At 37.6% G+C, this 12,424-nt stretch overlaps 1 protein-coding gene across 2 annotated transcripts in view; it reads left to right on the top strand.

The window, feature by feature from the left end:
• Positions 1 to 12,424, top strand: part of C1H3orf20 (chromosome 1 C3orf20 homolog) — a 94,405-nt gene that overhangs the window by 34,918 nt on the left and 47,063 nt on the right. For both annotated transcript variants that reach the window (XM_031955763.1, XM_031955768.1), the window contains exons 8-10: positions 3,336 to 3,488; positions 7,273 to 7,393; positions 8,877 to 9,008. In XM_031955763.1, the coding sequence (XP_031811623.1) occupies positions 3,336 to 3,488; positions 7,273 to 7,393; positions 8,877 to 9,008 (406 nt within the window). The remainder of the gene's footprint in view (positions 1 to 3,335; positions 3,489 to 7,272; positions 7,394 to 8,876; positions 9,009 to 12,424) is intronic.

The following is a 12,424-nucleotide window of genomic DNA, read 5'->3' as shown; positions in this document are numbered from 1 at the left end:
AATCGAGTGATGCAGAAGTGACATTTTCTAATTGTGGTGCTAAAGACTTTTTAGAGTCTCTTGGATAGCTAGGAGATCAAGCTATTTATAGGACAATCAAACATTGAAGCTTAAATGCTTTGGTCATAGAATAAGAAGATGAGACTGATTGAAAAATGATGCCGGGAAAAATTGAAAGCAAAAAAGGGAATAGCAGAAGAAGTAGTAGATAGATAGTAGGACAAAGAACATGAATTTGAATTTCAAAAGATAGTGGAGGATAGAAGGATCTGGTATGTTATGGTTCATGAGATCACAAAGAGTAGGAAATTACTGAACAACTAGTGAGCTCCTTAATCGCACAGAACCCCAAAGGGTTTGTTCATGATGACTATCATAAGATCTTCAATGGGTGGATCCAGGTAGGGAAGACACTGTGTCAGGAGACTTTGGAAAGAAGAAAGGGAAGAAATTAGAAAGGAAAGGAAGGATCAATTTGTCAGTCACCTGTTATGCATCAGGCATTGTGCTAAACATTTTGTCAATATCTCCTTTGATCTTCCCAATCCTATAGATAGATGCTGTTGTATCTCCATTTTACAGTTGAGGAAATTGAGGCAAACAGTGCTAAATGATTTGCACAGGGATACATACAACTGGAAAGTGTCTGAGGTCAGATTTGAACTTTGGTCTCCAAGGTGACTTGAAGATACTGGGCACCTCAGGGACGGGGGTACCAAGGCAAAGACAGATTTCATTGACTTTGTATATAATATAGTATAGTCCTAGGGACTCTTGATGACCTATCAGAATCTGCTGAGTTATCCTCGCAAAAAGTAAAGGCTGTTCAACAAGAAACCAGAGCTCACAGCCCACAGAGTGCGTGCCCAGCTCTACACCAGTAGATCATCTCTCCCCAGTGGGCATCACCCTGTCATACACATGCAGAATGTGTATGACTTTCTTAGTCATAAGAAATGATGAAGGGATAATGACTTGCTTAGTCAGATAACTAATTAGCAAATAGGGCCAGAATCCAGGTCTAACCCTTGATCCAGACTAGTGCCTTTTCCTCTCCACCCACTCTCCCACCCTGCCAGATTCCCTTCCTAGGGATAGTTGAATAATGCCCCTTCTCTTTGTTTCCTTTATCCTTCTCTTCCTCTTCCTTCCTCCTTTGTTCTTCTCCTCCTCCTCCTCCTCCTTCTTTTTCTCCTTCTCCTCCTTCTTTTGTAAAAGCATCAGAGGATCAATTTGATTAACTCCATCTACTGCTCAGAGGCCCCAACTGCTAGAAAAATAGAAAAATTGTCTTAGTTGGCTTAGCAACCTTTCTAAGAGCTGGAGGACAGTCAGGTATCCTCCCAGGCTGCTCCAGGAACTTAAGCTCAATTTTGCCTTTTAGCCAAACTGGGAATTCAGAATTTAAGCTCCTAGTCAAAGATGTCACATTATTTCTCTTGTCTAAATGAATCCATTCATCACGTTTTATTCAGCCTCAGCTTCCAAATATATAGTAGTATATTAAACACAAAGGGCTCATTCAAGTGGGTTCCCCCACCCGCCTGCATTATCATTTTCCAGCTCTTCACTGAATTTAATAGGATCAACTGCCCTAGTGCCCCATGAAGATGTCCATGAATTAGGTTCATCTAATCTAGCCAGGAGAGAGAGATGAGATATTAATAATGCAAACACAGGATTGCATCCTATCCAAAGTCTTTGTTTGCTAATGGCATTATCTACCAGGTTCTTGGTCCCACCACTCCCACCCATGCCGGGATCATATAAAATCTGTTGGTTTGATAAGTAGGACCCAAGCTTTGTGTTAGTTGTGACTAGACTGATATCCTGTCATCTTCCTGACTCTGATCCCAGGTCTCTATCCACTGTGCCACCTAGCTGCCCTTCTTATCCTGTCATCTTCATGGTAAGCCCATCTTGTTGATCAGAAACCATCAATTAGTGGAGGGCATTATAGGCAATTGCCTTATTTTTAATTTCTTTTTCAATTATCAAGCATTTTTTCCTCTCATCCATGTGGGAAAAAAAGAAAAAATGAAAAAACCCTATTTGTGGCAAATATACATAGTCAAGAAAAAATGAATTGACTATACCCCCAAATATATGTTTCATTCTACATATTAGCCCATCACCTCTCTGTCCAGAGAAGAATAATATGGGCTTTGTTTTTCTTTAAGGGGCCCCGAGGTAGCCTAAGAAAGGGCTGAACTTAGCATCAGTTAGCACCAAGTTAGTAAGAATAATTGGTTAAACTCCTTGAATAATTACAATGACTCAGCTTGATCCTTAAGAAGAAATGAAAAAAAGGAAACTCCTCTTTACACAGTTAAAGAACATTGGAGTGAAACATTGCTTATATATCATCACTCAATTGGTGTATTGATGGTTAATTTTATGGAGTTGATTTTGATTTTTTTCTTTTACTATTTTATTCTTTATTACAAGAAAAAAAGAATTCTTTGTTGTTTCTTTGATAGAAGAGGGGGGGAAGGAGATATATATATATGGTGTATTGATGGTTAATTTTATGAAGGTGATAGTAAAATATCAATTGGTTCAAAAGAAATCTACAGTATGGGATTTCTTATCCCTTCACCTCAGGCTCTTGTTGACCCATCCCAACAGCCCTCTATCCTCCAAGGGCTTCCCAAGAGTGATTTCCATAGTTCTTAGAGCTTCTGTCCACCCCTTCCTCATGTCACAACCACAGGGGTATGCCCAGAAGTCCCCCCTCCATTATTCTCATCAGTTTCGGTCATGTCTGAATCTGTAGCCCTATTTGGGATTTTCTTATCAGGTATACTGCAGTGATTAGTCATTTCATTCTCCAGCACATTTTACAGATGAGGAAACTGAGGCAAGCAGAGTTAAGTAACTGGCCCAGGGTCACATAGCTAGTATTTGTGTGTCAGATTTGAACTCAAAAGATGGGTTTTCTTCAATCCCAGTACTCTAGCCACTATGGTGCCAGCCAGGAGCCTCATAAAACATGCATGTATAAGCATAAATAGAATATCAAGATAGGGACAGGAAAATAAGGAGCTCTCAATAAAGGTGGCACCGACATCCAGAACTGGAAGTCCTAAATTCTTACCTTTCTTAGTCTAATCATTCTCATATTCTTCACATAATCTTATCCCCTCCCTTTCATTTGTAGATGAGGAAACTGAGGTTTGGAGAAATTGAATTATTTGCCCAGGGTCACACAGCTAGTAATTGGTAGAGCTGGGATTTGAATCTAGACCTTTTGGCTCTAGATATACTGTAATTCATTGGGTCCCATCAAGCATCCTGAGGAATTTCTCTTTATTTGACTTGACTGTTCCCACCAGCTATCCTTCAGGAAATATTGCTGTGTGTCAGATTCCTACATGCTGCAAGGGAAGATATACAACCTGCATTTTCAATGACACCCCAAGCTTCTCCATGATAGGTCTTTTTACTGCTGAAGGTCATGGGAATGTACAGTATAACCTCAAGAATCGGTGAGTGGATTATTAGAAATGGTGATATTAAGAATATATCATCTGAATGAAAAAAAACAGCACTTATTAAACATTTACAATGTACCAAGTACATGTTAAGCTCTGAAGATACAAATAGAAAAAGATGCCCAATCTCTGTTCTCAAGGAGTTAATTTTCTAATTTGAAGAGGCAACACATAATGAAAAGTTCAGCTGCTAGTCAAGATGGAAGGGTCAGGAGTCCCAAGAGTTCAGCAAGGGAGTAGATTGCAAAACCCAAACAAACTTAGTGTCAGGGGGCTATAAAATACAGGAGTTGGGCATGTCGTAAGACCTGGAGGATCTTAAGAAGCAGGAGCAGGACAAAGGTAAGAACTATTGATTTTTTATCACAAATAATAGATTGTTGACTTCCATCTCATTCAAAACCTATGAGTCCTCAAATTTTCAGTTTCATCATTCTGTCACAGATTTAGAGCCTCAAAGGCCATCTAGTTCAAACCATACTTTAACGAGAATCCATTTAACAATATATTTGAAAGGAAGTCATCCATCATTTTTTAAAAGTTAAATTTTTCTTTCTTGATCAAAAAAATCTTCCTTCTTTCCTACTCCCATGCTACCGTCAACACCAATTGAGAAGAAAGAACAGAATCCCTGTTGCAAACATATATAGTCAAGCAAAACATTTTCCCACATTTCTCCTTTTTTTCTTTCCAATTCTTTTCACCATATATCATTTCTTTTCCATTTTTCAGCTAGTACTTTTAAATTCATTTATAAAAATATCTTAAACTTGTCTTTCCACCTCTTGTTTTCTCTCTCCCAGAAATCCTGATTGAACTTGTGCCCAAGCTACATTTCTCTTTTGAGACTTTTCTTATAGATAGTTCGGGGTCCATTTCATCTTCTGGATTTGTTTTTTTATAATAGAATTCTTTTTGTTTTTGTTTTCTCCTTTTTTCAGCCTACATTCTCATCTTGGACTTTAGTTAGAAGCAGACTCTGAGTAATTCTGGAAAGAATATCTGAGATAACCTAGTGCACTCTAGATTCCTGTTGTTATTTTCATGGGGAATTGAGTGTTATATTATTCCAGGATCTTGGAGACAGTTAAGACTGAAACTTGCAAGATCTCTGTGCTCCAAAAATGATCTGATGAAAGGCAAAGCCTGATCATTTTGCTTCAAATTTTTAATATGGGTTTGGCCCTATACAAAACATATGCAGGCTTGCTCTAATTGGAGTTCTAGTAAATTGGTTCAGGACTCCTGGAAATCTATGCTGATTCAGAGGGACAGAATCACAGACTGATCTTTTGTCTGGGATACCTGCTCTGCTTATTCTTCTGTAGGCTTCAAGATGGACTGGGACTCTGATCTTCTGCTGGGGTCACAGCTGCTACTTGCTTCTGAACTTGCTTCTTTGTTCATTACACAATTTAGGACTTGCAACTGCTTCTCACACTGGAAAACCATCCCTAAGTATAGGTGCACTCCTAAGTCATCCTTGGATCTATGGTCTGGAATTGGATAATGAATAACAGAGCTGCCAATTGGCACCTGTTACTGTGCCCTATACAAGTTTAATCCCCTCTGTGCTGCATTTGGAGTCATTTTGTTGTTCTGGTGCACAGTCTTTACCTGAATTGGAATGCTTTTGTTAATCCATTCTTGGTTTGACCCTCCCTCCCATCCCCAACATCTATAGACCTTTCTGTCTGTCTTTCTAAAGTTGATCTGGCCTGGACTTCAGTGAACTGGAGTCATTGAGATTTTTTTCTTTGGATTTGCTACTCAGGATTCAGTCTGGTGCATTTCTTAGATCTATTTGGAAGAATTGTAGGGTAGAGCCGAGATTTACCCCTTCCTACTATGCAGCTACTTTATTTTGCCTGCCTGATCTTTTGTTTACTTCCCAAAGCAATCTATTCTGTTTCCTTGCACTGATCTTAATCCATCTCTCTTCAGTTCTCTCTTCCTCTTCCCATTGCTTTTTCTTTTAACTTCTGAGAACTATATCCAACTTGGGTTACCGGGATTTGGGAGAAAACATTGATTAACTGATAAGTATTCAAAAGAGGATAAAATGGATGGTGAATGAATTTAAGTTCATGACATGGCAAGGATGATTTGAAAGCTATGAGAAAAGTTACCCAAAGGAAAAGAAGACTTATGTGGGAGCATAATAGCTGTCTTTAACTCTTCAAAAAGCTTAACCATGGAAGATTGATTCCACTTATTCCACTTATTCTCTGTACTACCATCTCTATGATCTCTGAGCATCTACTTTTCTTATTTCTTATTTTTCTTAAGGAGCTACCTTGTTCCTTAACTGTGGAGTAGTAAAGAGATTGTGTAGTATAGGGGAAAGTCCTCTATCTGGAGTCAAAGGACCAGAGTTCAAATACCAACTGGTTTCTTACAATTTGTATAATCGTAATCAAGTTATCTTGCCTCTCAAGGACCAGAATAGTTCAAAAGAGTCAAACTTATGAAGCTGAATCAGATTAAAATGTAATTAGGAAAAGTTTAAGAAAATAAAACTATAATACAACACAGATAGTGTTAATTTGTGGTTTTCTAAGTCAATATGTAGGCATCTAAGTGGCACTGCAATGAACAGAGTGCTGGTCCTGGAGTCAGGAAAAATCATCTTAATTGAAATCTGGCTTCAGACACTAACTGTGTGAATCTGGGCAAGTAACTTAACCCTGTTTGTTCAGTTTTCATCTGTAAAATGATCTGGAAAAGGAAATGGCAAATCATCCCAGGATCTTTACCAAGAAACTCCAAATGGGGTCCCAAAGAGCTGAACACAACAAAAGTGACTCAACAAGTCAATATGTGGTTTTCAGGAATTTTTTTTAATTTGAACTTGGTACTATTGGACTAAATGATCTTTAAGGCTCCTTTCAGGTGTAAATATGAACTCTTATGACACTTTATATTCCTTGAATATGTGTGTGTGTGTGTGTGTGTGTGTGTGTGTGTGTGTGTGAGGGTCAATAGCCTACAATGAAGTTTGGAGCCTCTTGCCCTTCTCCCACATACAAACACAACCACCACTACTCACAAGAAAGCCTTCAAAATAAGGCACATTTTCACTTTAATAGTCTATCTTCTATAGGCTGAAAGACCAGGCATTTTTTCAAAGGACACAGCACATAAAATATTTAAGACATTCAAATCTTCTTGAGAGATTGGGGAAGTGTCTCTTCTCTTGTTTTTCTGATGATTTTTTTTCCTTTCAGTATCGGACTATAATACAAGGAGGCCTATGGAATTCAAAGCTCTGCTCTGAGCCCAGTATAGTCTATCATGTGTATGAGTGGAAAAGGTGGGGAGTGAATTTTGATTTTTTTGTTTCTACCTCTCTGGATCTCTCAAGAGTTCAAGTGATTTAGAGAGAAGACCAAGGGAAGATAGATAGGTACTGGGACATTTTTACTATAAGCACTGTCTTATGCCAGAGGACAGAAATAAAAGAAGATGGTGGTGATATATAGTAGACATGTCCTGGAACCCACCATACCTTCTTCCCATTTCTGCATCACCCTGGGGCTTGGGAGATCCTGAGAGACAGAGTCAAACAAGAAAAAATGCTACTTGCATTACAGTAAAATCCATCAGAGCATCTTCAAGGGCTTTTATCCCTAGGAATTTGTCCTTTTTTGCCTCTACCTACTATTTGTAGCGCAGGACTACATCCCTTCCCCTCTCCTCCCCTCCCCTGACACACACACTATTCCTTAGAAATCATGAACTTGCTTCTCTCAGTTCATCCTTGTATGGTTTCTCCCAGCTATCCATGTATGTTAATGATGAATCATGAGGGTGGATGTATAAAAGACACTTTGGGGCATACAGTTCATAAATGGAGTTGGACCTCCAAGAAGCGGACCTTGATATCATTAGAGTATAAGGTAGGAGACAATACCACCAATTCATAGAGTGCAAGTATATATTAATGGTCAGGCCTGTGTAGCTTTTCCCTTGCATTAAAGGAGGAGAATTACAGCTTTCTGAGATTGTTCTGGGATCCAGTAGAATTTAATTCATTCATTTACCTATTCAACCCATCTATTCACTGGAGCCATCCAAGCCCCATTAGAATTTCATTCAGAGAAGAATGTTTTTGCAAGCACCCTGGGCCCCATCAAAGAATTTCATTCATGTATTAAGTACCTACTGTGTACCCAATCCTATTCTGGAATCCATAGAGGATACCATGATGAATAAGGCACAGCTTCTAATTCCAAGGAGTGTATTTACCCATTAAGCAAAAAATAAAACAATAACATAGAAATTCAGTATGTGGTTAAGGGCCAGAAAGAGGAATCTAGAAAACAAGTACAATAGGAGTTTAATGAAAAGAAAGCTTTGTAAATGGTCTTCCTACCTTCAAGTTTCCTAATTTTACACCATTGTTTCCCCTCTTCTTCACTCTGGGAGCCCCTACTAAGCATTGCTTTTTTTCAGAGTTGGAAGGGACTTCAGTGGTCATCATCCTTGAATACTACTTGCATTCTTTTAACTTCTGAGAACTATATCCAACTTAGGTTACTGGGATTGGATACCCGGTATGAGACACTTAATGAGTTCAGTAATGACAAAAACAGATTATGGTGGACTGGAAAGGCTTTCTGGAAGAAGTGGGACTCAATATATGCCTTAAAGGCTGGGTGGGTAGGGATGAGCCATCCAGAGATGAGGGGTATTCAAAGTGGGAAGAAGAGCACAGGTTTTTAAAGGTGTGAAGGGGAGAAAGTATGATATTTTATGAAACAATATATAGACCACCTGAAGGTTTTGAGCAGAGTGAAGGTTCTCCCCTTCACACCTTTAAAAACCTGTGCTCTTCTTCCCACTTTGAATACCCCTCATCTCTGGATGGCTCATCCCTACCCACCCAGCCTTTAAGGCATATATTGAGTCCCACTTCTTCCAGAAAGCCTTTCCAGTCCACCATAATCTGTTTTTGTCATTACTGAACTCATTAAGTGTCTCATCCTTACCACTCAAGTGGCAATAAACCAGAGATTGTCTTGTGTTACATAATAAGGCACCCAGTTAAAATATATTTGAAAAATGATGAGACTTTGAGGACTTCATTTTGGTGACTCTAAAAATCAGAAGAAAGAAAAAGCCATGGCGGGGGGGGAGGAAGAGAAGGATTTGTTATGTTGCTTATCTTGTCATAGTAACAGTTCCACTGGTTTTGTAAGGCTAAAAAATTTCTCTGCATTTGGTCAGGAATCATTTGTAAATATGTCACAAGACAAATTTTTGTGTTTTTCTTTTAATTTATGTAGAGCAGAACAATGAATCTTCAACAATATTTTATGGTTAGGAAAGGACAATCAGGTATGATTAAGACAATAACAGCTTCCCCAAATTTTTTTACAGATGAATGAACACATTAAACTGAAGGTACAGAGTCAAGATACAATAAGCATCATTTTCAGTGCCCTGAATGACAATGTGAATCTATTCCTTTCACCTACAGATTGTCCACATGGAGCACCTACTGACAAGCGGGTAAGATCATAAGATTGAGGCTATGCAGGAACTTTAGTGGTCATCTAGTCTGACACCCCAACTTTCGACAGAGGAGGGCCAGAAAAGGGAAATCAATTACATAAAGTCAGACAAGATGATAAAATGACCCCTGTTTCCAATATTATGGATCATTGTGAGGACTCTAGTACATAGTTGGTCAAGTTAAACACAACATTCCAGGAAATTACTGAGGACTACACTGGGTTCATTAAGTTATATTCCCCCCACACACACACCCTCTGCCTAGATATGTGTCCAGTGTAATCCATAGATCCCTGACAAAAATTATCCTCTATGCTGGTATCCCTGCATATTTACCTGTGAAATATGATAAAACTGAAGGTAAAGAGCAGCCTTGAAGGAAAAAAAAGAAGTTTTACAAAAAAAGAATAATAGCCCAAAGGACTGAATTATAGTGGGGTGGCTGAAAGAAATAGCCTCTTTCTGCCCTAATAATTCCTGGATTCCTTATCTATCCACTAGTCACTGCAGTGATAAGGGATTTGTCCAAGTCCATTACCTCCTAATAAAACTTCCCTGTGAAGGACTCTGCCCCTAAAAGAGAATAACTAGAAATGAAACAAAGATTAAAATCTCAATTGATTAAGTTCTAAAAAATTCAAGTATTCCTTAAGTATCTATCATGCCTAGCATGGTGTTAGTTGCTAGATTGGGTAGATTTTTCAAGATAAAATATAGCCTTTGATCTCAAGAAGCTTATGATAGGAAAGACAAAACACATATGCAGAAAATAGCCATAGGCTGTCACAAGTCAAGTGTCCATTGTGTAGTACAGACTAAGCACATTTGGAATTTGGAGATGGAAAGTTTGAGATGATGCTTTAGGGAATGAAAGCAAATGCTGCTTTATTTCCATTTGGACTGAAAGATGAAATGGTCAAAATATAGCCAAGAAAAAGGCTAAGATTGCCTCTCATAAATTTCCAATCTGGTCAAATTCAGAAAATCTTTATCTACGGTATAGTATCATTATTTATAATTACTTTTGCTATGACATGTTATGGTATGAAAGACAGTTTTTCTAATACAGAATGGCTGAATAAGTTATGGTATAGGAGTGTTATGGAATATAAGAAATGATCAGCAAAATGATTTCAGAGAGACCTGGAGAGAATTAGATGAACTGATGCTAAGTGAAATGAACAGAATCAGATCATTGTACACAGAAACAGTAAAATTATATGATGATCAATTCTGTTGGATGTGGCTCTTCCCAGCAGTGAGATGATTTAGGCCAGTTCCAATGATCTTATGATGATCAGAGCCATTTACATCCAGAGAATGGTCTGTGGAAAATGAGTGTAGATCACAATAAAGCATTTTCACTTCAAAAAAATAAATAAATTTTGAGGCTGCCTAGTATAAATATAAGCATTAAACCTAAAGTCATGCAGGTTTATGAAAACCTGATATCCAATCCCACCCTGGACACATTAGCTATATGATCCTGGGCAAATCACCTAGCCTCTCAATGTTATCATTATCAGATTATTGTGATAATCCAATGAGATAGTAAATATAAAATGCTTTGTAAATCTTAAAATGTTATATATGCTATCCGTTATTAGCTATTATCATATGCCATAAGAGTTATAAACCCATATCTTGTCTGATTCCTTGTATTAACCATATTGTCTTCCAATGTGTTAAAATTATTGAACTTTCATAGATTTAGAAAATATTATGGCTCATATTTTCATGTAATCATAGAATTACTAATAGGGTGAATTCAGTTTAAAAGACACCTTGATTCTCAGATTACTTTAGAAACATTGTGTTAAAGAATGTTAGCAAGAGAATTCTAATTCAAAATCATTTAATTTGGTTCTTCCAGATTTGGTGAGGAAACTGAGGTCCAGGAAGGAAAGAGATTTACCTAAAATCACATGGCTACTGACCTATTTCAATAGCTGTCACTTTGACTATTTATATAATTCCTTAAAAAGCAAATTGATATAATAGAGAGATAACCTCATAGTTCAAAAAAAATCTGAATTCAAGTCTTCCTCTGAGTCTCAGAATTATTATAAGCAATGCTTTTAATGTTGGAAAATGCAGAAACAGCTACTGATCTGAACTCAATAGAGTGCTCTCATCATAGATCTGGATGAAAATTAAACAATTATAATTAAACAAAATAACAGAAATCTTCTTAATTACAAAGACAATGTTATTAAGTTGAGGCATGATGTCATTGAGGAGGGGTAACCTGGGGGCAGCACTTTAGAACCAAGATGGGCTTTACCTATTTACCCATTGTCCACTTGTAGAGACCCAGAAGGAATGAAATGTAGGAGGGACAAAAATGGAAGGAAAAGTTTTGAATATAAGATTAGGAAGGCAGCTTAGGTAGGTGCCATAGTAAGGAATTCGAAGTTAGACTGTGTGCCCCCCTCAGTTAGACACGAGACTCTTTTCTGCTTAAACAAAATCTTTATAAATGTAAAAATGCTATAAGTTTTGAAATAAGAGACACTGTTAGAGCCACAATCCACTGCACAATCAAAAAGATGAACCAATTAATGGGGAAAAAAGCAAAGAATCCATCAATAGGACAGCCCAGCTGTCTAATAATTTCACAAGACTAATAATTTCATAACAGTGAATAGGAGAGGTAAGGCTCATACAATTTCAGCACTAAATGCCTGGTGGACAGCTCCACCTGTTGTTCCATAAACATCTCCCTACTCTCACAAAATTTACCCCTCCTGCAAGATTTAACTCAATTAAGTTCAAGAAATATTTCTTTTATGTGCTAGGCATTGTGCTTTTGTCTATTACTAGAATTATCATCTTTTCTGCTTTGCAGTCTTAGAAAAATAGCATCTTTGACTCTTTGTTCTTCTTCACATAGTCAATCATTGGACAATTCCATTTCATTTCCATTCTTTCTCTATGTCTCTCACATCTATCTCCATTCTGTCCAGTTGTCAACTTAGTTCAGGTCTCATGACTCCTCACCTAAATTACTATAATAACCTCTTAATTGGTCCCCTACACTTCTGGTCTCTCCTTTCTCCAATTCAGCTTCTACAAATTTGACAGAATAATTTTCCTAAAGTACAGATCTGACCATGTCATTTTATTGCTCAAGAATATTCAGTAAATCTCTATTCATCCTAAAGTAAAAGCCAGTTTTCTCAGTTTTGTACTTAAATTCCTTCATGGATTGTTTCCAACCTACCTCTCCAAGATTATTTCACATCATGATCTTCATGTACTCTTGTGTTCTATCAAAGTTCTTGACTTGGTTCTCCGAACAAGGCATTTTATCCCTTACCTTTCTATCAGCTGTCATACATTCTTGGAATGTTCCTCTTCATCTCTCCTTCTTATAATTATTGGCCTTTAATGTTCAGTTAAGATGCCACTAT

Source organism: Sarcophilus harrisii, chromosome 1, assembly GCF_902635505.1.
Source record: "Sarcophilus harrisii chromosome 1, mSarHar1.11, whole genome shotgun sequence".
In the NCBI taxonomy this organism is placed as follows: domain Eukaryota; kingdom Metazoa; phylum Chordata; class Mammalia; order Dasyuromorphia; family Dasyuridae; genus Sarcophilus; species Sarcophilus harrisii.
The sequence above is the reverse complement of the archived record's forward strand: the minus strand, read 5'-3'. Positions and strand labels throughout refer to the sequence as shown.